At 45.9% G+C, this 25,394-nt stretch overlaps 1 protein-coding gene across 1 annotated transcript; it reads left to right on the top strand.

Annotated features, from left to right (window-relative positions):
• Window positions 1-3,594: 3,594 nt before the first annotated feature.
• C13H6orf118 (chromosome 13 C6orf118 homolog) lies at window positions 3,595-24,515 on the top strand. Its single transcript, XM_068985561.1, has 10 exons — window positions 3,595-3,619; window positions 8,358-9,028; window positions 9,975-10,097; window positions 13,451-13,510; window positions 14,907-15,031; window positions 15,975-16,033; window positions 19,570-19,751; window positions 22,224-22,277; window positions 22,797-22,858; window positions 24,458-24,515. Exons 1-10 carry the CDS (start codon window positions 3,595-3,597, stop codon window positions 24,513-24,515), a joined length of 1,419 nt encoding a protein of 472 aa, XP_068841662.1.
• Window positions 24,516-25,394: the final 879 nt, after the last annotated feature.

Below are 25,394 nucleotides of genomic sequence, written 5' to 3'. Positions count from 1 at the left end.
CCTTTCCCTTCTCCAGGGCATCTCCCCAACCCAGGAATCGAACCCTGGTCTCCTACATAGCAGGCAGATTCTTTACCAACTGAGCCACAAGGAAAGCCCTTACTGTGTGAGGGGTGGGTTAATTCATTGTATAAAGGTCCACAGAACTAACCTGGGAGCAGCTGAGGTCTTAGGAACAAATGCATTCTTTCTTTTGGATGTACAGCAAGACTGCATTTCCAGGAAGAATGAGCCCAGACCACCCTTGTGTGAAGGCGGCCTTGACTGAACCCTGGAGGCCACAGAACCTCCCCCACCCCCGCTGAACCCTCCAGGCTATAGGTGGCTTCTGATCCCTGTCCCTTCAACCTGCCTGTGGGGGACAGGGGATCCTCTGTCACCCGTCTGCCTGCCTGTAATGGTAGAAGTGATGGGATATTCTGTCTATAAAAGTAATCAACCATTTTACTAAACCAGTAAGCAGTTCTGAGCAGAAGGGATCACTGTTTCATCTCCAGTAGTTGGTAATAAAGCATCCTGGATCACCACACATTAACTCGTAATCTATAATTAACTGGTGGCGGGGGCCTTCCTCTCCCGGGTCAATGCTTAGCTGTCTGTCTGTGATGTGGGCATTTCCTGCCAGCACTTCTCATTACGGTCAGACTCCTAAATGCTGTGAACACTGGAGAGAGAAGATCAGTAAACAATTCTGATTATCTGTCTCCAGGTTAAAATTCAAACACACCTGACGTGGGAGCGCTCTGAGCCTGCTCGGATTGTGACCTTCCATGGTTTCTGAAAGGCTCACATTTAAACTGTCTGGTTAGCACCTGTGGAAAGAAAAGGAAAACAGGGTGTGTCCTCCTAACCAGGAAGGGTGAATTTTGAATTCACATGGGATCAGCACTGTGATTTAACCCTTATCTTGCCGCTTTCATTTTTTCCCTATCATTACATAATGGCTTGCCTCAGGGAGATAAGCTGACCCACCAACCTGTGGAGGACTGTGGCATTTCTTAAATTCTTTGTGTTGCCAATGGCTCAGCGCCCACCTTGTGTCTACTTACCTGCATGGCCCAGAAATACACATTTGGGGAGGCCAGAGTCACAGACAGATGTGGCATCTCTTTGTTGACGTGACAGGAGATGTTCCCTTTCACAGTTCAGTTCAGTTCAGTTCAGTCGCTCCGTCGTGTCTTTTTGCAACCCCATGGACTGCAGCACGCCAGGCCTCCCTGTCTATCACCAACTCCTGGAGTTCACCCAAACCCATGTCCATTGAGTCGGTGATGCCATCCAGCCATCTCATCCTCTGTTGTCCCCTTCTCCTCCTGCCCTGAATCTTTCCCAGCATCAGGGTCTTTTCCAATGAGTCAACACTTTGCATCAGGTGGCCAAAGTATTGGAGTTTCAGCTTCAACATCAGTCCTTCCAATGAACATCTGGGACTGATTTCCTTTAGGATGGACTGGTTGGATCTCCTTGCAGTCCAAGGGATTCTCAAGAGTCTTCTCCAACACCACAGTTCAAAAGCATCAATTCTCTGGTGCTCAGCTTTCTTTATAGTCCAACTCTCACATCCATACATGATTACTGGAAAAACCATAGGCTTGACTAGATGGGCCTTTGTTGATAAAGTAATGTCTCTGCTTTTCAATATGCTGTCTAGATTAGTCATAGCTTTCCTTCCAAGTAGTAAGCGTCTTTTAATTTCATGGCTGCAGTCACCATCTGCAGTGATTTTGGAGCCCAGAAAAATAAAGTCAAGCACTGTTTCCACTGTTTCCCCATCGATTTCCCATGAAGTGATGGGACCGGATGCCATGATCTTCGTTTTTTGAATGTTGAGCTTTAAGCCAACTTTTTCACTCTCTTCTTTCACCTTATCAAGAGGCTCTTTAGTTTTTCTTCACTTTCTGCCATAAGGGTGGTGTCATCTGCCTATCTGAGCTTATTGCTATTTCTTGCGGCAGTCTTGATTCCAGCTTGTGCTTCGTTCAGTCAAGCATTTCTCATGATGTACTCTGCATATAAGTTAAATAGTTAGGGTGACAATATACAGCCTTGACATACTCCTTTTCCTATTTGGAACCAGACTGTTGTTCCATGTCCAGTTCTAACTGTTACTTCCTGACTTGCATATAGGTTTCTCAAGAGGCAGGTCAGGTGGTCTGGTATTCCCATCTCTTGAAGAATTTTCCAGTTTATTGTGATCCATACAGTCAAAGGCTTTGGCATAGTCAATAAAGCAGAAATAGATGTTTTTCTGGAACTCTCTTGCTTTTTCCATGATCCAGCGGATGTTGGCAATTTGATCTCTGGTTCTTCTGCCTTTTCTTGATGCTAACACATCCCATTGCCTGAAGTTTGCCATTCTAGAGCACGTTTGCAAGGGTTGAAGTGAAGTGAAGTGAAGTCACTCAGTTGTGTCCTACTCTTTGCGACCCCATGGACTGTAGCCCACCAGGCTCCTCTGTCCATGGGATTCTCCAGGCAAGAATACTGGAGTGGGTGGCCGTTTCCCTCTCCAGGAGATCTTCCTGACCCAGGGATCGAAGCCGAGTCTCCCACGTTGCAGGCAGAGCCTTTGCTGTCTGAGCCACCAGCAAAGTCTTGCAAGGGTTGAACAGTCTTTTCACTTTGATTCCTCACCTCCTCCCATTTCTAATCCGTAAAAGAACCTGGCATCCAGGCCCCAGCGAGATGGTTGTGTTGAGGCTCCAGATTGCAGTGTTCTTAGTTAGTCCACCGGCTCCTGAAAAAAGCCCCTTCCCTATCTTCACACCTCGTCTTGGACTTATTGACCTATCTTGCCGGAAGCAGAGTGAGTCTGGACTCGGTAACACCCTGAGTGGTTTCACAAGCACTGACTTCATCCTGACTTCATTCTGTGAGGTCGGTATTGTCGCCTTTCTCACCTGGAACCTGAGAGTAGTGAGTTCTGCTCAGTCACCTCCCCTGAGCCGGGAAGCTAGTATTCCATGGCACTGAATTGTCTCTGGTGCAAGACATTAAAATACAACACAGTTTTCAAAGATGCAAATCTTAGTGGCTTTTAGCTTTTCCTCCCTTGCCTTTGCGATAGCCTGAGGAAAAAGCACAGACTCTGTGCAAAAGTTGAATTTACAGTATTCTCCTCCGTGATACTGTTCTCAGGCAGTTCACTTGACCTCCCCTGATCTCAATTCCCCACGAGGAATTTCGTGGATAAAACAGTGAAATGACTAAATGCTCATCTAGAGACTGGCACCTACTCTGCCCTAGAACTCCAAGCATCGTCGAGTGGGTCGTGCACTCTGTCGAAGATGCCCAACCCAAGGCCACTAAGCTTTGGCTCCCTTGGCTTTGGAAAGGAATTAGAGCATGCAAAGGTATTTTGAATTTTTTCAAATCACATAAAGGGTTTTCTTTTAAAAGGGAAAACAGGCAAGCAAGTCTGGTACTCCCTGTTCATGAAGGCCAGAGGCATAAGAGAGGTTCAGAGGAGAGATCCCTTGGCTGGGACTGTGCCACGGTTGCCTGGCAACAGAGGAGCCCCGGAGGAGGGGCTTGGAATGTTTGTCTGTTTCCAGAGCAACTCCCAGCCTCAGCAGCTGCAGGTGGAAGGTGGCAATGGCTGAGGACCCAGAGCCTGAATGTAAGTAGATGCTGACCGTTTTGTGTTTGGTGTTTGATGTTTGTTGGATGTTTGCCTAGGAACTAACTTCTCTAACCCAGTGTGGAAAATGAAAACCTTTCTGGCGGTGCAACTCAGCTCCTGGGGTCACTGGGATTTAGGACTGGATTTAGGAATCAGAGCCTTTTCAGAAGATCCAGTAATAAAAGGCAGAAAATGAGGTCGGATGTGTGTGTATATGTGTGTGTCCTCTGGGAGGAGGAGAAATAGGAGGATATTTCTAGACACTGTTTCTATGTTCTTTTTTTTTTTTTTTTTAAAGATGACACATTTAGAGACATTTTCTTTGGCATATGGTCCTTCTATAGTCCTCAGTAAACAACCACACACCACAGAACATGCACACCACTGCGTACAAAGTGCTTCCCTGTCTCTGATTTAGTTTCATATCTCTGGAGGCTGGATTATTGTGATTTTGCAAATGGGGCAGGAGGGTCTCATCTGGGTCTTTGAACTCTGAAGCTCTTGCTTTCTCACCACACAGAGTGCCTGAAAGCATTGGTGAGTCAGATGAACTGGGGGCAGAGAGAAAACTCTGGTTGAAAAATTTGTTAGTTTAAATCTAGTCCCAAAAAACCTATTGCTGTGTCTTCCTTATCAGCATCTATTCAGAAGTTGATTTGGTTTTACTTAAAGCAAATTTATTCTCTGATCATTTTGTAGAGAAGCAAATATTCCATGAATCCTTTCAGATTTTTTTTTCTTTTCCTGCTTGTCAGGTTGACATGGCAGGATAAGCAAATCACAGTGTTTCCAGTTTAAAATTCTTCAAAGTTTTTCATGGCTGACTTGGGAGCCCTGGTCCTTATCACAGGATCTTGGCAGAGAGAAATGGAATCTGGATTCTTCAGGTCTAGTGAAGCAAGTCTTTCTGCAAACTAAGGAAAACAAATTTTAAGTCTGGAATGACTTGCTAACTAATTTGCTGGTGACTCCAAATCCTTTTTTGGAATAGAATCAACAAAGGAAAACACAATTAAGTCACCTCCTCTCATTTTCCAAAGAGAGTTGGTCTAATACATGTGATGGTGAATTTTATGTGTCAATTTATGTGGGTACTGTGTTGTATATTTGGTCAAGCTTTCTGGATGTTCCTGTTGAGGTGTTTTTGGGTGAGATGAACATTTAAATAAGAAGCCTTGAGTAAGACAGATTCCCCTCCGTAGTGTGGGTGGGTCACATCTAATAATTGAAGATCTTAAAGGAAAAAGACTGACTTCCCACTAGCAGGAGAAAATCCTCCAGTAGAAGGCATTTGGATGAACTCTGTCTTCAGCCTGCTATCCATCCTGCAGATTTTGGACTCTCCTTTTTTTTTTTTTTTTTTTGCATAATTGTGTGAGTCAATTCCTTGTAATAAACCTCTATCCTAGACTACCTTACCTGTATTCTTAGAAATCTGCATGCAGCTCCAGAAGCAACAGTTAGAACTGGACATGGAACAACTGACTGGTTCCAAGCTAGGAAAGGAGTATATTAAGGCTGCATATTGTCACCTTGCTTATTTAACTTATATGCAAAGTACATCATGTGAATTGCCAGGCTGGATGAAGGACAAGCTGGAATCAAGACTGCTGGGAAAAATATCAACAACCTCGGATATACAGATGATACCACTCTAATGAGAGAAAGTGAAGAGGAACTAAAGAGTCTCTTGATAAAGGTGAAACAAGAGAGTGAAAAGCTGGCTTGAAACATTCAAAGAACAAAGATCATGGCATCTGGTCCAATCACTTCATGGAAAATAGATGGGGAAAAAAGTGGAAACCGTGATAGACTTTATTTCTTAGGCTCCAGAATCACTGCAGATGGTGACTGCATCCGTGAAATTAAAAGATGCTTGCTCCTTGAAAGGAAACCTATTACAAACCTAGACTGCATATTAAAAAGCAGATACATCATTTTGCTGACAAAGGTCTGTACAATCAAAGTGATGGTTTTTCCATAGTCATGTATGGACGTGAGAGTTGGACCATAAAGAAGAAATGATGCTTTGAATTGTGATGTTGGAGCAGACTCTTGAGAGCCCCTTGGACTGCAAGGAGATCCAACCAGTCAATCTTAAATTAAATCAACCTTGAATATTCACTGGAAAGACTGATGCTGAAGTTGGAGCCCCAATACTTTGGCCACCTGATGAGAAGAACTGACTCATTGGAAAAGGCCCTGATGCTGGGGGAGATTGAAGATAGGAGGAGAAGGGGACGGCAGAGGATGAGATGGTTGGATGGCATCACCGATGCATTGGACAACAGTTTGAGCAGACTGTGGGAGACACGAAAGGCTGTGGAAGCCTGCAGTCCATGAGATTGCAATGAGTTGGGCACAACCGAGTGACTGAGCAGCAACATATTCATCCTTCTGGGTCTGTTTCCCTGGAGAAACCCAACTAATGTGATGTTTTTTTCAGTGCTTTCTTTATGTGTTGGTGCCTTTGATGAATTAGAATGATTATCAATTAAGATATCTCTTAATTGAAAACTTGTTTTGAAAATCTGTTTATTAATATTTTAAAATTTCTTAACTGCTTTCTTTGAAGTACTAATTTATTTAATAGGGAAATTCTCAACCATCCCACTGCTCCAAGATCCAGCCACACAGGAGGGACAGGCTGATTCCTCTCCACCCCGGGCCCTGCCCCCTGCTGACCCCAGCTGCCCCCTGCCCAGCACAGACCCCGGGACTGAACTCAAAGAGGGCGCTCCCTGGTTGAACCGTGTCCCCTGGCACTGGTGACCTCATGGCAGGGAGTGTGTCAGGTGGGCCTGACCTAATCACATGAAGTCAGGGACTGGGCAGGGTCAGAGGTCAAGTGCACGGGAAATATGTGGAGTGCCCTTGCTGACTGGCTCAGGGATGGAGGCCATGTGACCGGGAAGGTGGGCAGCCCCAGGAGCCAGGAAGGATCCCCACCAGCAGCCACCAAGGGGGGTTGGGGACCTCTATCCCACAGCTGCAGGGAGGTGGATTGTGTCCCAACAGGACAGAGCCCAGGACAGATTTCCCCAAGGAGTCCAGGAGCCAGCCAGGCCTGACCCTAAAGTGCCAGTTGTGATCCCAGTGTGGAGAGTCAGCCCGCAGCCTGAGGTGCCACCACGGGGCAGGGGGCCCACGCGGGTGTGAGGCCTCTGGACACTGGGCTTCTCAGCGGGAGTCGCCGTCACCCCTCACCCCCTTGTGCTCTCAGCCCTTCCCTCTAAGGTGACAATGCAGGGGTCGGGGACACATCCTGTACTCGGTCTTGGCCAGAGCAGGGGTCGTGGGTCCCAGGGGGCCCTGCCTGGTCCCCTTGGCTCGGGACAAGGAAAGAATGACAGGTGGGGTGGAAAAGCCAAATTCAGAAGTCACGCTGGCACGCGTTGGGTGGGAGGACCCGACCTGGTCACCCCACTGCCCTCGGCCTCCATGGAACAGAAGGGGCCTCCTTCCAGACGGGTTGGCCGTGTGGACCGAGGATGGCAGCGGGGGTGGACATGGGCAAAGCCTCGGCCTCCGGGAGCTCACGATGGACCCTCGACGGTCCAGATGGGCCTGGTCCGATGCCCTGTGGCGGGGCCCCTCCAGCTCGGGGGACAAGGCAGGACGCAGACAGCGTGGCGTCTGCCAGGCCATGCCTCGGGTCAGCGCCGGCCGGGAGGAAGCCCCTCCCGCTCCTCTGTGGGGTCTGGGCGCTCACGTCCTCCCGGAAGCCCTTAGGCAGTGTTCCCTGCATCGCAGTCCTTTGATGACGCAGGCAGCATTTAGGGAACGTCCCCTCCTTGCCAGGTGCCTCTCTGCCAAAAGCGATTCTATCTGGTTGTCAATTAGGCTTACTGAGTAGGACACGTCTCCTAATTTTGCTGAAGAAACTGCTTCAGAGAGATGATGTAAGATCTCTGGACTCACGTAGTAGGAAACTGACTCAAAAAGCTCACTTTTCCCATCATCTTCTGTCCTGGGCCAAATGTCCAAATGGACCCTTACTTCTGGGACCCTTTGTGGAGGGAGCTGGGGTCCCCATCAACACGCCCCCAGATTTCACTCTGTGGGTCATCGTCTTCCTCTGAGTGGGGAAGGGAGGGGGCCAAGTGACCGACTCATTTTTTTTTAACCTTGTAACAAAACCTTTATCGACATTTTGGACAGGTTCAGCTGTTACTGAAAATAGTAATTTCTAAACTTCAATTGGGGTAAATGGCTAGAGGGCAGAACGATGCCGTCATCGGGCGTTGTGAATGGAAGACTGAACAGCCGCCCCTCAGACGGAGGGCGGAGGACTAGCTGCCGGTCCACGCCCCCGGATGCTGTAATCGGCAGAGTGCGGCCGTCTTCCGGCAGCTTGCCCGCAAAGATGAGCCTCTCCTGGCCGGGGGGCATGCCTTCCTTATCCGGGATCGACAGAACACCACAGAATTCTGCAATGCAATTATCCTTCAATTTAAAAATAAATAAATTAAAATTAAAAATAGATTCCCTGTTGGAGCCAAGTCCCTGCCTCCTTCTTCTCGGCTCTGCACGTCCCGGCTTGCTGATGGGAATTGCCCGCCCCACGCCCTCACCCCAGCCCTCCTCTGCAGCCGGGCTGGCCTGCCCTCTTTCGCCTCCTTGGGCTCCTGCTCTGGGAATGGTAGTCTCCAGCTCAGCAGGCGCACAGGCCCTGTTATGGCCTCAGTGGGGAACTGGAGTGGCACTTACTGGTCTTCTTGTCTTTCCTGACCAGCTTACCTGAGGTGGAAGCACTGTGAGACGCCAGGCGTTAAGACCCTCTGCAATCTGCGGACGCTTCTGAACCAACTGCAGAAAGGCCACAGAGATGACGTCTACATGTACACGTCCGGTCACCTGAACCCCAGCAAGCTCTACAGGCCCCCGGAGACCATCCTGTATCACTGGCCCAATGCCAACAGGCCCCGGGAGGCAAAAGTCTTTGGAGCGGAAAGGCTACCTGATAAGGTCAAGAAGATGAAAGACGCTTTGGCTAATTTTACCATCAACACAGCGGTGGGCCCGAGTGATGCTGAGAACACACCACTCTTCCGGTATCTGAACCCTCCTGCACAGGCCTCCCACACTTCGCAGGAGGACGTGAGTCCTAAGGCAGGGTTGAGAGAGGCGGGTTCTCCTGAACGGCCGAAGCGAGAGGAGCTGAGATTGCCGGACATGAAGGTTCTGAAGTACAAGGAGGTGAGGTCCAGCCGTGAGTGTGTGACGTCCCCGCCGGGCAGGGACGAGTTCCAGTATGTCAGCTCGCACTTGGCCGCCGTAACGAAAGCAGACAGCTACAGGAAGTTCTTGAGCTTCCAGAAGCAAGTGCTGGCCAAGCAGGACCTCTTGATGAGGGACTTCACTGGGAGCCAGGCAGCGAGGTGCCATGAGAAGAAGCTGGAGCAGGTAAGGAGGGCAGTTCTATGATGCTGTGGGGACCCCCCGCCGGGTGCAGGAGTCTCAGGACTGTGGGCAGGGACCCAGCCTCCGAGGCCGCGCTGACGCTTGCAGGTGGGACAGCACAGGGCTGCCAGTGGCTGAGAATATCCCACCTGGTGCAGATGAGACAGCTGTTTAGTCACTGAGTCCCGCCTGACTCTTGCGACCCTAGGGACTATAGCCCACCCGGCTCCTCTGTCCATGGGATTCTCCAGGCCAGAAGACTGGAGTGGGTTGCCATTTCTTTCTCCACGGGGGTCTTCCCAACTCAGGGATCGAACCTCAGTCTCCTGAATTGCAGGTGGAAATGCTGAGCCCCCTGGGAAGCCCAGATGGGAACGCTTAGGTGCAAGAGCAGAAGTTTGGAAACTGGTGCCTTGGAGGTGCTTTCGTAATGGAAAGCAGTGGCTGCTACACTGAAGGAAATGCCCCTGGGGCAGCAGAAACAGCTGAGACAAGGTTTGCCTGAGTCGTCTTGAAAGAATGCAAAGGGAGGGTGAGGAGAGAGTTGAGGATGCAGGTAAAGTCTGCGTAGGAGTCTCTCCATCTGTAGAAGGAGGTCAGGCATCATGGGATGCGCTACGGAGAGCTGAGAGTGGTACTGAGTGGAGGACCTGGTGTTGGAAGGGTGAAGATGCAGCAAAGAGTCAACATGTGAAATAACCACACCTTGATGAGCGCTTCGGGAGAGAGCACTGGTGGAAAGAGAAGGACCTTGGAAACACTGTGGAGGCAGAGAGGCACGGTTTGCTCCCTTGACTCCCAGGTTGCAAGGGAATAAAAAAAGTCAGGCGATCGTAGAGCCTGAGCACCAGGTGGTTGGCTACCCAGCCGACAGAATGCCCCACCCGAGAAACTAGTCAGAAAGGAGAATGAAGTCATCCTGAAGCACGGTGGTTCTCTTTTCCTCCAGGAGCTCCAGAAAATATGTGTCTGTGACCCTGAAGAGTTCAACAGACTCCAGGTCTTTGGAGACGTCTTTGAAGATATTTGCAAAAGTTCTTTGATATTTGGTGATATCCTGAAAGAAATTAAGGTAATAGAAACACGCATGTCCCAGGTAACTGCTGAGAGCTGTGCATGAGTTTTGCGCACATGAGCTCAGGCCACGCAGAAATCCTGCCGAGTTTCATGGTGTCCATTCTACAAAGGAGGAGAATCATTCATGGAGAGTCAAAGGAACATGCGTGCAGCCACATGAGTCTTAAGTGGGCCGTGTGAGAAAAACACCCAGCTAGCTCACTTCTGAAGCCCATATTTTTCTACTACAGCTTCCTAATTATAATATAAACTCTTATCAACTGCACATAAATGCACACAGAAACTTCGAAAGCTATCCATACGCAATTTTAAATGCATCTTGATGGAGTTTTAAGTTTGTTGTCATTTCCTGCTGAAAGTGACCATCATATCAGAGCTGAGTTGGAATCAGGTTGCTTGAAGGGTCTGCTATTGTCCATTTCCAAATGTAAGTAAGGAGTAAAAGCTGGATATGGTGACCTGTCTCCATCCCTGGAGCACTCATCTCTAGGGAGTTTGTTGTATTTGTTCAGTTGCTCAGTCATGTCCGATTCTTTGTGACCCCATGGACCCCATGCCAGGCTTCCTGTCCTCCACCAGCTCCTCGAGCTTGCTCAAACTTATGTCCATTGAGTTGGTGATTCCATCCAACCATCTCATCCTCTGTCATCCCTTTCTCTTCCTGCATTCAATCTTTCCCATCATCAGGGTCTTTTCCAAGGAGTCAGCTCTTCCCATCAGGTGGCCGAAGTATTGGAGTTTCAGTTCCAGCATCAGCTCTTCCAATGAATACTCAGGACTGATTTCCTTTAGGATGGACTGGTTTGATCTCCTTGCTGTCCAAGGGTGGCTCAAGAATCTTCACCAGCATCACAGTTCAAAAGCATCAATTCTTCGGTGCTCAGCTTTCTTTATGGTCCAACTCTCACATGCATACATGGTTACTGGTAAAACCATAGCTTTGATTATACAGATCTTTGTCAGCAAAGTAATGTCTCTGCTTTTTAATACACTGTCTAGGTTTGTTGTGGCTTTTCTTCCAAGGAGCAAGTGTCTTTAAATTTCATGGCTGCAGTCACCATTTGCAGTGATTTGGGAGCCCAGGAAAATAAAGTCTGTCACTGTTTCCATTGTTTCCCCATCTATTTGCCATGAAGTGATGGGACTAGATGCCCTGATCTTTGTTTTTTTGAATGTTCAATTTTAAGCTAGCTTTTTTGCTCTCCTCTTTCACCTTCATCAAGAGGCTCTTTAGTTCCTCTTTGCTTTCTGCCATAAGGGTAGTGTCATATGCATATCTGAGGTTATTGATATTTCTTGCAGCAAACTTGATTCCAGCTTGAGCTTCATCCACTGTGGCATTTCACATGATGTACCCTGCATATAAGTTAAACAAGCAGGGTGACAATATACAGCCTTGATGCACTCCTTTTCCAACTTGGAAAAAGTCCATTATTCCATGTCTGGTTCTAACTGTGGCCCCCTGACCTGCACACAGGTTTCTCAGGAGGCAGGTCAGGTGGTCTGGCATTCCCATTTCTTTAAGAATTTTCTACAGTTTGTTGTGATCCACACAGTCAAAGGCTTTAGCATATTCAATAAAGCAGAAGTAGATATTTTTCTGGAATTCCTTTGCTTTTCCTATGATCCGGCAGATGTTGGCAAGTTGAACTCTGGTTCCTCTGCCTTTTCTAAGTCCCGCTTGAACATCTGAAAGTTCTTGGTTCACATATTGTTGAAGCCTGGCTTGGAGAATTTTGAGCATTTCTTTGCTAGCATGTGAGATGAGTGCAATTGTGAGGTAGTGTGAGCATTCTTTGGTATTGCCTTTCTTTGGGATTGGAATGAAAACTGACCTTTTCCAGTCCTGTGGCCACTGCTGAGTTTTCCAAATTTGCTGGCATATTGAGTGCAGCACTTTCACAGCATCATCTTTTAGGATTTGAAATAGCTCAGCTGGAATTCCATCACTTCCACTAGCTTTGTTTGTAGTGATGCTTCCTAAGGCCCACTTGACTTCACATTCCAAGATGTCTGGCTCTAGGTGGGTGATCACACCATCGTGGTTATCTGGGTTGTGACGATCCTTTCTGTGCAGTTCTTCTGTGTATTCCTGCCACTTCCTTAATATCTTCTGCTTCTCGCAGGTTCAGATCAGTTCAGTTCAGTCGCTCAGTCGTGTCTGACTCTTTGCAACCTCATGAAGTGCAGCACGCCAGGCTTCCCATCCTTCACCATCTCCTGGAGCTTGCTCAAACTCATGTTCATTGAGTCAGTGATGCCATCCAACCATCTCATCCTCTGTCGTCCCCTTCTCCTCCTGCCTTCAATCTTTCCCAACATCAGGGTCTTTTCCAATGAGTGGGTTCTTCGCATCAGGTGGTCAAAGGATTGGAGTTTCAGCTTCAGCATCAGTCCTTCCAATGAACATTCAGGACTGATTTCCTTTAGGATGGACAGGTTGGATCTCTGTGCAGTCCCAGGGACTCTCAAGAGTCTTCTCCAACACCACAGTTCAAAAGCATCCGTTCTTTGGCACTCAAGCTTTCTGCAGGTTGAAGTGAAGAGAAAGTGGCTTAGCCATGTCTGACTCTTTGTGACCCCATGGACTATACTGTCCATGAAAATCTCCAGGCCAGAATACTGGAGTGGGTAGCCTTTCGCTTCTCCAGGGGATCATTCCAACCCAGGAATCGAACCAAAATCTCCTGCTTTGCAGGCGGTTTCTTTACCAACTGAGCTATCAGGGAAGCCCAAATCTACATCTCCCCCTAGTGGCAGAAAGTCACGTGTTACACATGTGTCCAGGTGTTTTGTGAGTCCTAATAGTCAATACCGGAGAAGGCAATGGCAACCCACTCCAGTACTCCTGCCCGGAAAATTCCATGGATGAGTAGCCTGGACAAGACTGAGTGACTTCACTTTCACTTTTCACTTTCCTGCATTGGAGAAGGAAATGGCAGCCCACTCCAGTGTTCTTGCCTGGAGAATCCCAGGGACGGGGGAGCCTGGTGGGCTGCCGTCTATGGGGTTGCACATAGTCGGACAAGACTGAATTGATTTAGCAGCAGTTAGCAGCAATAGTCAATACTCAATTGTGCTTTAAAAATGGTGGGATTTTGCACATTTCCGTGTGTATGTTATTTAATATATTGCAGGAGCGTTGTTATATTTTTAAAAATATTCTGAACTGACACTCCTTAGCCGAGTGTCAGTTACAGAGAAAGCTACATTGTACAGTAATCTCATAACACATTTCCAGTGGATCTTTTTTCTTTCTTTTTCTTTCTCCCTCCCTCCCACCTTCCTTTCTTCCCATTTCCTTCCTTTCTTTTTTCTTCTCTCTTTCTTTTTTTTTTTTTCCTATAGGAAGAATATGAACTCTACATGCTATTACTTCTGAAGAACCATCCCACAGATCAGTATAAGGTAACAATCAATCGTGCGTGTCTTAAATAGAGCCCGTGTCTTCATATTTCCTGAGCTCGGGGACACAGCCTGAATCTCGGAAGCCCCGTTTCTGCCCCATGATTTAGATCGGCAGGTACTTCTAACAGGCGGGGCCTTATGTCCGTGAGGACACCGTGACGGACTGGCCCTCTGCCCCGGCGGCAGCAAGGGGCGGCCGGGGAGGCGTGCGCGTCTCTTGACTTGGCCGCCACCTCTGGCCGCCGGTTCTCGGTGGCCTGCGCAGGCTTGTCCTCTGTGGCCGCTCTCGTGTGCTCGCTCTGCAGACGTGGTTCTGCCTCTCTGCTCGTTGAGGTCCCCGCACACTGATGGTGCCCCTCTTTGTAGGTGGCACCCAGGTCTTTCTAGTGAGTTCCAGATTACAGCGTATCCAGCCAGCGTCCCTCTGGAGGCTGACACTTCGGTGTCTGAGCAGGAAGGTTACTGCTTAAAAGGGGGGGTGACCTTGGATTCTCTGTGACACCTTCCAGGGCTTCTCTCTGGGCTCAGGTCATGCGTGTGGATGCTCGGGAAGGAAAATGGGCTGCAGCAATGACTTTATCACGCACACAGCTCAGAGACTGTGGCACTGTTGCTAAGGTGACTGCTGACATTTTCAATAAAGTTTAAAAATCCTGTCTCTTGGGAGGGAGAGTGTCTCACTTTGTCTATGAAACAAAGATCACGGCTGATAGGAAGGGCAGTTCTGACTCAATTGGGAATCACACGCGTTCTTTGTTTTCCTTGCCTTGAGCTATTCATGCTTCAGAAAAAAGCTTCTGTCCGGCAAGTGTAAGCAAAGGCTCCAGTTGGGGGTCTACCTCGCTCTTTGCTTTCTGAGGCTGAGTCACTAAGGACCACATCTGCCCGCATCCCCATCAAGCACCAGAATGAAAATGTCCACAGGCCGGCAGGGCTCTAGATCCTTCTTCCTGGAAACTTGGCAACCTGTCACCCAATGAGCCCGAGAGTTTTGTTTCACCACATTTGAGAATCATTACTTTGCAGCCATAAATAGCCATTGAGTTAATATTGTTTTCAATGCCTTTAGAGAAATAATCATGGAGCTGATAATATACTCAGGAAGTGTCTTATTCAGCGTTTTCTCTCCCCACACAAACCAGCAATGAAATTCCCCACCACTTTCTAATTTCTTAGAAAAATAAAGACTCAAAATTATATATATATAACACCTTACCCAGACCTTTACCTGACAACTTATCCCTTCTCCAATATTCCTCCGTCACGTCCATCCTCGCCCGTTTACCTGTTTTACTTAGCATCTGACCCTGGGCTTCTTGGATACACCATATTAACAGAGAAGATTCTCACCCTTGTTCTCTGTTTGTCTCACCCACTCTGGCCTTGTCCTGCCCAGTCTTTGCTGACTCAGGTCCAGAGTCTGCAGAAGGGGAAGGTGAAGACGGTGGATGTCGAGCGGGCCAGGGAGGAGCTGAGAGCGCTCGTGACTGCCGTCAGAGCGGCCCTGGACCACAGCGACAGGTGGGGAGGGCGGCCGGGGCTGGTCCGTGCTGGGTTACACCACTATTATTGGCCGCATTATTTCATTATTGGTCTCCGAGTGTAAAGTGCTCCTTGGAAGAAAAGTTATGACCAACTTAGACAGCGTATTGAAAAGCAGAGACAGTACTTTGCCAGCAAAGGTCCATCTAGTCAAAGCTACGGTTTTTCCAGTAGTCATGTATGGATGTGAGAGTTGGACTATAAAGAAAGCTGAGCGCCAAAGAATTGATGCTTTTGAACTGTGGTGTTGCAGAAGACTCTTGAGAGTCCCTTGGACTGCAAGGACATCCAACCTGTCCATCCTAAAGGAGATCAGTCCTCAATATTCACTGGAAGGACTGATGCTGAAGCTGAAACTCCAATACTTTGGCCACCTGATGTGAAGAACTGACTCTTTTGAAAAGTCCCTGATGCTGGGAAAGATTGAAGTGGGGAGGAGAAGGGGACGGCAGAGGATGAGATGGTTGGATGGCATCACCGACTCAATGGGCATGAGTTTGAGTAAACTCCGGGAGTTGGTGATGGACAGGGAGGCCTGGTGTGAGGCAGTCCATGGGGTCTCAAAGAGTTGGACAAACTGAGCGACGGAACTGAACTGAACTGAAGAGTGTAACATGGCTAGTTTCTTTTCGTCCTCACTTCTTAAAAATTCAAGTCACAAAGGAACATCCACAGACACCAAAAGACCAGCTCCTTTAACTAGTGGCTTAGGCACTCTTGATAAGAAGGTACACTTTAGTTTATTGAACCTGACTAATTCAGCCTCATTGTACCTACATCTTCAAGTCATCTTTTTATTGTTAGAAACTAGGAGGATCGGTTCTTAGTTCTCAGTTTTTAAGTCTGTGATATAAGAGAGATAAAAGGAGGAAGGCATGAACAGGGTGCTAACGTATCATGATGTATTTTTACCAAACCGTAGGCTCAGAAGTGAACTGGAGCAGGAGCGTGTACTGCTGGAGGCCGCGAGGAGCTGGGCAGGCAAGTACCCTGGGATCGGTCTTCCGAAGCGAGGCTCGCCGTGGCCTCCGGTGAGGGATCTTCAAGACTGGTTTCCCGCCGGCGGTTCCTGCTGCTAGTTGGAAAAGGCTTTTCAGAGCGGTCATGGTCTTCCCCCTGCCCCCATCAAGTTCTTTAGAAGTTCAGTGAGTTTCCATTTTTATCTGAAGTGGTTTAAGTACTTTAAAGACACAAGGAAGTAGTTGATCTCTTGGAGAGACTTGTCTGGGTGAAGATGTTCGTCGCAGGTTCTGTCGCTTCGGGCATGCTTGCTTGTCGAGTTGCTGTGATCTGAGACAGCTCATGTGTGCGTCATTTTCCTGTAAGATCTTCGTGGGTTTTAGTGACACTTTGAATGAATTCAGGACCTTATGTCGAGAGAATGACCAAGATACTTGAAATAAATTTTAAGAACCTTTGCACAATGGTGTAAATATGAGAATCAACTCTGCTGAGGAAGTGTTGAAGAACTAAATGTGTTTATTTTAGAGAAAGTGTCTTGAAATACATAGTGGATTTTAGGGGGGAGCTGTGAATACTCCAGGGCATCCCTGGGGGATGGAAATAGAGGAAGTGTTGCCGTGGCCTGTGGTTTCCAGGGTAATAGCCAGGAGGATGGTCCAGTCTGGTTTTCAGACACTTTGCGTCTTTATTCTTGGATCAGAGGAGTCAGCTTTTCTGGACAACGAGGTTCTGTCCAGGTGGGGGCACCCTCTCTTGCAAATGGGCCTCAATGTGCGCATCTCAGCACCCTACTCACAAGGCTGTCACGTGAACCGCTTTCGTGATACTGCTGCCTGTTCAGTGGAGGCAAGGACAGCGCTTCCCTCGTCATTAAGAGGATCCGACACGATGCAGGAACACACGGCCTGGTGCCGCGGGGTCACTCTGCCCGTGGGTTCCTCCTCCTGCCATCATTACTCGTGAAGAGGGACACACGGTTTGTGGGAAATTGATGACGTTTTGTGAATATTTACACAGTCAATGAAATAATAGAAATGATCTCAGAACTGGGCACACCATTCACAGCTGGATTCAATGCCCCCCACAGGCTCAGGTGACTGTCTCACTGACCTCTGCAGCTCACCCTGTGGCTTAGTCGGCTGCCGCTCCACTCCAGGCTTGTTACACACTAACTCACACGGAATCGTGCTTTCATCTCAGCATTTTTGAGGAGGATGTTCTCACAAGTCTAATGGTCTTGGATTCTTCAGCAAACTTGGCCTCAAAGGTTCTGACCCCAGAGGATTTCGTTTTCCTTCCTCTGGTTCTTTCTGCCCTCCCATGAGCCAGGCCTGTGTGGTTTGCCTAATGGGCATCTTTCAAGGGTTTCTTGTGGCTTGAGTCTCCTGGTGGCCTGGTCTTGTGATTCTTCCAGAGCTCAGAGGTGGGTGGATTCCTGCTCTATCTGCAGTCCTGCTCATTCTTGTTTAATGTTTTTAAAAATGTATTGAAAATAAGACCCCACCTGCAGTGCAGGAGAGGCGGCTTTGGTCCCTGGGTTGGGTAGACCCCCTGGAGGAGGGCATGGCAACCCACTCCAGTACTCTTGCCTGGAGAGTCCCATGGACAGAGGAGCCTGGCGGGCTACAGTCCATGGGGTCCCAAAGAGTGGGGCACGACTGAGCTGACTCAGCACACGCCCATGCAATATTGCATGCAGTGCACCCCTCTATCTCTGCTGATGCACACTGGGGTTGCTGCATGCCTTCTGTTGTGAACAGTGCTGCAAGGGACGTGTGTTGGCTCCTCTCCAGACAAGTCGCAAGATGAGACTGGAACTCCCTGGTCTTCTGTCTCCTGCTATTTCTTAAAACTGGCCACCATTTTTTAAAATGTAAAACTTTATTGCTAAACGGTAACGGAACAACATGGCAAAGGCTCATAAAAATAATAAGCAGAAAGAAGTTACCAACTTTCTAGGCCTGTAGTAATCTTTTCTTAATATTTGGTCCTAGCTGTTTCTGACACGCGTTCAAACACTGTTAAAGAAACCCGGTATCCTGCCCGCATCCTCCCGGATTCTCTTTCTGAAGATTTCTCATTTCCGAGCCTTCTCCAGCCAAACGCATTTTCTGTGGACTCCCCCTGTTTTGATGCCAGTCTTCCTCTTTAGGTAGACAGATAAGGCACAGTCGGGCCACAGTGAGCGGCTTTCTGCGCCTTTTGTGTTCCTTGCTGCCAGATACTTATTTCGGGTGAGAGCATCAGCTTGGCTTGAGATGGGACTCAGAGGCATTTTCGCTGGCTCTCTCGGAGCTCGCGCAGAAGCTTAAGCGCGGCTGCCTCTGCTCCGCCAAGCTTGCTTCTCCTGCATCTGCTGGACTAATTCACCCAAGTTTCAAAACACACCTTCACACTTTTCCCTGCTTCCAAATTTGGCAAGTTTGAATGACAGCAGTGACTTGGTGTGTATCAGCAGGTAAGATCACTCTTGCTAATGGCATTTTTCCATTAAAAAAAAAAAAAAGCAGCTGTTCTTTCTCAAAGAATTAAGTGTTCCGATTCTTCAGAGCCTACCTGTGCTGAGAACAGAGCATTCTTACCCCTGGGTTATTTTCTGTCTCCATCTCTCGGCTCCTTAAATACCGATCTTTGCTGGAGCTCAGCATGTTTTTGGCTCAATGCACACATCTTTGATTCTAGATCTCTTTCCTGCTAAAACAGCTTTTTCAGGCTTATGGTCTGTATATGCCACTGCCTACTGCTCATGGCACCTGAGTGTCAACTCAGCAAGTGCAAGGTGAAGTTTTCCTCTCTGAATCATTTACCTGTCCTTGGAAGTTTCAATGAATGGCATCTCCAGATACATGGAGGCTTAAGTTGGGGTACCAGTGGCAGCGTCCTCACTCTCTGCCCCTCAGCCACAACACGGCTTGTTGTAAGTGGCCAGGCTGGCTTCAAACCTGTTCACCCAGCTTTGACTGGTTTCTCCCCGTGGGCTAGAAGACCTTTTCTGATCTGCCGCCTGGTCCTCGCTAGTGTTCTGATTTTCTGCTTCTCCCCTGGCCCTCAGGACCCCTACCGTACCGTGTAAGTTCCCTCTTCTGGAAGGCATCAGCTCTGCCCCTCTGCCTGGTCCCCATGCCCTCCTGCTCACCTGACTCCTGTGTGTCCTGCTCTCGCCTTAGTCTCACGCCTGCAGCAAAGTCATCCTTGTGCCTTGCCCATACTGGCTAGGTACTCGATAAAGACTCATGGAGTATATAAATGAGTTACAAGAGCGACACCCCATTCTTGGGTCTGATCATTTATTTCCCTTTTATTTCAGTTGCTAACCTTGCTTTTACTGTTTATATTTTTAATAGGAAAAGATAGAAAAATATATATGTACACTAAGGCAGTGAAACATGTATACTTAATTTGGCTCTCATAATCTTTATTGACGTGCTTGAAGTTTGAATTACATTATATTTTATAACTATATACAACATGCTTTATATTGTTAATATATAATGTTACTAATAAGAATTAAGGCATTAAACACAGAATATGTTGTTTTTAAAAAAATATTCCAGAGTCACCTGAGAAAAAGGTCATGAAGGAGGAGAACCTTACTCTTATTGAGAAGGTTGAAAAAAAGAGGTGTGAAGTACTTCATAAATGGGATGAGATTCAAGCTCTTGAAAGACTAATTAAAACAGGCTTTGTTCATACTGGAATACTGCAAATCACTGAAAGTAAGATCAAGAGCTTAGAGGTATGCACATTGTTTTTTTCAACATCTACCTTGTTATTTTGCTAGAAGACCTTGGCAAACATATGAAGTGATTTGACTTTCAATAGAGGCAAAATATAACATTTGGTCTAAACATATTTTCATTTCAACCACTCTGTAGCAAATGATTAGAATAATTAAGAGATGTAGCTAAACTAGGTCTTCCCAGGTGGCACTAGCTGTAGAGAACCTGCCTGCCAATGCAGGAGACATAGATCCCCTTGGGTCGACAAGATCCCCTGGAAGAAGACATGGCAACCCCCTCCAGTACTCTTGCCTGGAGAATCCCATGGACAGAGGAGCCTGGAGGGCTACAGTCCACAGGGTCGCAAAGAGTCAGACACGACTGAGCGACTTAGCCTGTATGTGTGCATAGCTGAAACAACAAAAGTGAAGGTGAGAAAAATCTGTAGAGCTCTATTAAGGGTCAGACTGAATCTCTTTCAGCCCAATTGACATCTCTTAGAAATTAGCAATTTTATATGGAAAATGCTTGTCGTAAAGATAATGACCAACATCATTTAATGTCCAGTGTTTGCTAAATAGTTTAATCTGAAGCCTAGAGAAGCTAAATGACCCACCCAACATGGCACAAGTCAGAGGTGGCAAAGCTGGGATTCAGCTTAATTCTTCTGGGGCCCAAAGTCCTTATAATTTCTATTGAGCTGCATTGACCCCATGGTTATGTGTACAGTTAGTTGCACATTATGCCAGAAGATAGGATTAGTTGCTGCCATTGAGGACCTGCTATATTAGACTTGAACAACTGTTGCTAACCATTTTCTTGATAACAATAAAATTATGATCTTGTTATGATATGATCTTGATGTACATAAATTATTATGCATATTATGATCTAATGTTTTGAAATGCTATGATGGCCTACTTCTTAGGTTATAACCTATTTTTAATTGTGCAAAATCTTACTCAATATAACTTCTACTTATAGAGTTTGTAAGTCATATGTGATTATCCTTTTTTCTCCTGGTTATAGAGTTTGATATATTTTCCCAACCCTACTTTATTTTTAAAGCCTAGTTATAGGAAGATGGTGGTGGTCCAAACTTGCTTTGGATTCTCTTGTCTCTCTTTGAAAATAATCTGGTCAGATTTCTTTCTGTGTTTTCACTGAGAGTCTGCCCCCATTTTTTAAACTTAATAATGTCCTAAAAAGAGACACTATTTTATAATTGAATGTTTAAACAGCAAAAACCAGTTACAACTTTATGTGTTCTGAGCATGCTATAATGCAAAACTGTGTAAACTTTGCTTTCAAAATGGAAACCTCTTTTAAACCTGGGAAATAGAAGATTCTATGTAATGATTCCATATCAATAATTTATATTATTTTAAATATTTGTTAATTATATTTGGCTCCTTAATTCAAATACTGAAGGATATAATAGAACTGCATTTATTATCCTATTAGATAACTGATTTCTGGGTCTGGATTTGAAATGTTATTTCTAATCAGAAGAAAAAATGACTAAATGTATCACAGATTTATGATGCACAGATATTGCTGTAAATAGTACAAAAATACTATTTCATTTAATTCCAAACAACCCAAAAAGATAGATGCCTTTATTATCCCCCTTTTTCATATGGGGAAACCAAGGCACACATATGCTCAGTAACTTGATCAAGCTTACAGTGAGCAAGTGGTAGAATTAGGATGTAAAGTCAGCCCAACTCCCTAAGCCTCATGATATGCTGATAATCGCAAATGCTTTCCATTATGGTGCATCTCTGGAGGAGCAAACCTTTTCATCCCTTCCTCATCATCATTTTGTTCACAATTATCTTGAATATTCTCATTTATAATATTAACTAATTTTTCAGTTTCGGTAGTAAATACTCTTGGTTTTTCTATTGTGCTTCTAATGAATTTATAGATTCATTTGGAGAGAAATGACAGCTTTACAATATTAACACTCCATCCAGGATCACTTTATATTTATTTTAATGCATTGGTCTTAAAGATTTTTTGTCACTTTTGTTTCGTGACTTTTTGGTATCTGTTGCTATCATGAATGGAAACCCCCCCAAAATTTTTTTCTTAACTTTACAGTTTATAATCAGTGATGTCCATATATACAGGACTTATTGATACTTGTATTTTTATATTGTATCCAGCCATCTTAAAAAATTCCATTATTAGTTCCAAAAATATGCGGAATGCACCTACTTTGGCACTCCCCTAATCCCTAGTGTTTGCAACATCAAGCTCCACCTCCTCCGCTTTCTGGCCAGAGGGCCAGGATTTTCCTCTCTCACTGCACAGCCTTCAAGTCATGCTTTGCGTGTCCATTGTTTCTAAGTGGTGTGCTATTGAATACTTTTGAAATTAAAGTAATAGCATTCACAGAATACTTTTTGTTCCATAAATGGTGAAAAATACTTAACAAATATTGTTAACCACTTGTCTTTCTTTTAAAACCATTTTTCCTTTAGACTGAAACTATAAAGTTGGAAACAGCAAATAAAATTTTAGTGAAGAAAATTCAAGTAAGTTTTTAGAGTCTGCTTTTCAATAGAAATATTTCTGCTAGTGCCTTCTTGGGCTATGTGATAAATCAAGTATGGAAGTGTATGCATAATCCTTGTAAACAGTGACGTTCTCTCATGGCAGGAATGTCTCACTATGCGGACCTTAGCTTAAACCTGGACAGGTGTAAGCTAATACATTAATGAAAATATTCTCCCTGTAATAGTTAAATGTGTCCTTCAGAATCAACCATTTCTCTCACCCACCACTTGTAATAAAGAATTATCATGAGCTTATGAAGGCCATGGCTCCCTTCATGCCTCTCATGATAGCCCTCCAACGTGCACAGTAACAATTTGCGGCTTAATAGGTTGCAGTGCTATCTATACCTCTCTGCATTATATTTGGCATTAATTAGCATGCTATGCCTGATTCTAGACGCGGTAATGTATTTGGATGCAATTGGCAACATTGCTGATGTTACCCACAACCAGTACCATGCTGTTGCATGTGACCAAGTGGTTTTTAATTCTTGGCAGTTTATTGTGAACTACGTGAAGCAGATTATGTGGAAGAACAAGCTGAGAGAGGGCGAGCGGCAGTGAGTACCGGAGCGCTGACGGAGCAGCCGCCATGACCTGGTGCTGGAGCCACGACAAGCAGACGACCTAGACAGTGCTTTTTGTCCAGGACTTTTTGTCCATTACAAGCAGATGACCTGGACATCCAGTTACAAGTAGATGACCTGGGCAATACTTCTGAAGTCTTTGGGTTCCTGAGTGTTAACTTCACATGCATTATAGATGCTACCTCTTTTCCTTTGCTTAAGAATGCTTGATCCAAGGTTTAAATTTCCATCATATATATTATTTAGCAATATAGAAATATAGTTTTTTTTTGGAAAAAGCTGAAGAGTTGAAGGTGGTTCCTCAACAGGAAGGATCAGGAAAGCGGGGAGGTGTGTGGCTGTGGGTGGCTTTCTTTTCTCAAATTGCATGCCTTTAGTGATACTAAATACATGATAAAATTTCATGTAGCTGGTAGTGATACATGAAAAAACCTATACATATATTAGTCTGAAAGATTTAATTTAAAAATCAAATGCTGACTATTATTATCTCTTATATAAGTTTAGATTTTACAGAATTAACTTGCTCTGAGTTGATACCATCATTCAGCCCTTGGGATTTGAGACTGGGAAAAACCACTGATAGTTTAAATATGGGAAAAGCTTAGTGCATCAACAAGTAAAAAGACATTTAGTTGGTGGTGGTACATGTTCAGTGGAATCGAGGAGCTGGGGCTCTTTTCCTTCCCTGCTGCCCTTGGGTGGTGGCCTCAGGGTGGCTGCCTGGCTGTCGTTAGGCACTGGGTCCCTGTCCCAGGGGGAAGGAAGCGGGGAACCGCAGGACAGCTGGCATCCCACAGTGAGTCTGTTCCGTTGGATTTAGGTAGGAAAGCCCGCCCCAGGGACTTCCACTGTATCTCATTGGGCACCAAGGTGACTCTTAGCTGCAAAAGAGTCAGAAAATGGGCCATCAGACTTGCCAGCTTACATGTTAAAGAAAGGAGAAACGGCGTCAGGCTGGGTGCTGGTTGAACCACGCGGGAGATCAGGTTCTGGGCGGCCTTGCATTGTGTCGCGTGTTCTCAATGGAAAAGAACATGGAAATGCAAACACAACATTTGGAAGGGTCCTCCAGAGCTTTGAGAATGAGAATGAACTCATCTGATACCATGGCTCAGATGGCAAAGAATCCACCTGCAATGCAGGAGACCTGGGTTCGATCACTGGGTTGGGAAGTTCCCATGGAGGAGGGCATGGCAACCCACTCCAATATTCTTGCCTGGAGAATCCCCATGGACAGAGGAGCTTGGCGGGCTATACTCCATTGAGTCACAAAGAATCGGGACATGACTGAGCGACTAAGAGCAGCAGCGTCATTAAGGCAAACCCACCTCTGCGGCATGAACTACTTGACCTGGAAAGTGTTGCAGAGGCCCACATGCAGAGAAGCTCTGCCGCACCCAAGGCCAAACATCTACGACAAATACCCTTTAAAATGGAAGTGGAGGGATGCAAGTCTTACTATGCGTGTTTGAGTAAATGTGTTTTAATGGATGCTTGTTTTGAAGTTTTCTTTTATGATTCATGTACTTTTTCTCTAACCCATTGTACTCATCTGTTTTATATTCTAAGGAACCTCTGGGAATTTATTAAAGAATTTGCAAAATTGAAAGAGACCGATATCTCTTAAGTAACTGGAAGAATGGCCTATGAAAATCCACAACCACCATGGACACGCAATGCGGGAGTTTTTAAAGGTATACGTTAAAGAAGATACATTTCACTTTGTCATTTTTAATCTCCAATAATGTGAATGTGGTCTTTGTATTCTTCTCAAGTAATTGAATTAAATACATGTATTTATGTGATTCATTTTACTTTGTATACATGTCCATAACAATAGTAGCTCTGTTCTGCTTTCATTCAATAACTTTCTTCAGGAAGAAAAATACTTTCAATTATTTGATAGGAATAGGAAATTCAGTACTGCTACAACATAGATTAAACTTATTTCTTACTTGCCAATGCAAGTTTAAGTGCAAACATTTAACAAAATGCAGTAGTTGTGTAATAAATCTCCTCTTAATTAAATCGTCTTTACTGATTGTGAATGATACAGTGTTTCACCAGTGTTACAAAACTGGCCTGGTTCTTTACACTGCACCTCTTACCTGATTTTAATCTTCACGACAACTGCGTGAGCTGGAGTTTGTGTTCATCCGTGCTCTGCCTATGCTGTGGTCTGAGCGCTTAGAGTCAGTGCAAGTCCAGTTTCTTCGATTGGTCTTTGGCTGTTGTGATGGTCAAAGGTAAGTGATGAGTATGAACACGAGGGTTTTAATCTTAACTTAGACGTATCGGGTGACATAGATTTGTTTACATAAAGCTCCAATGTCCAAGTCCCACATGTTAGGCTAGAGGAAGCACAGCGGTTGCCCCAAGTTCAAGGTCTCCAGGGGCCGGGTGGCGCCAGGAGGGTCCATCAGAGATGCTTCGGGAATGCTGGGCTTTGAAAGAGAATGACACTCAGAGAGAAGCTGGAGTCCTAACACGGAGGATGCACTCAGCA

This window comes from Capricornis sumatraensis, chromosome 13 (assembly GCF_032405125.1).
Source record: "Capricornis sumatraensis isolate serow.1 chromosome 13, serow.2, whole genome shotgun sequence".
In the NCBI taxonomy this organism is placed as follows: domain Eukaryota; kingdom Metazoa; phylum Chordata; class Mammalia; order Artiodactyla; family Bovidae; genus Capricornis; species Capricornis sumatraensis.
This window is presented reverse-complemented; position numbering and strand designations above follow the sequence as displayed.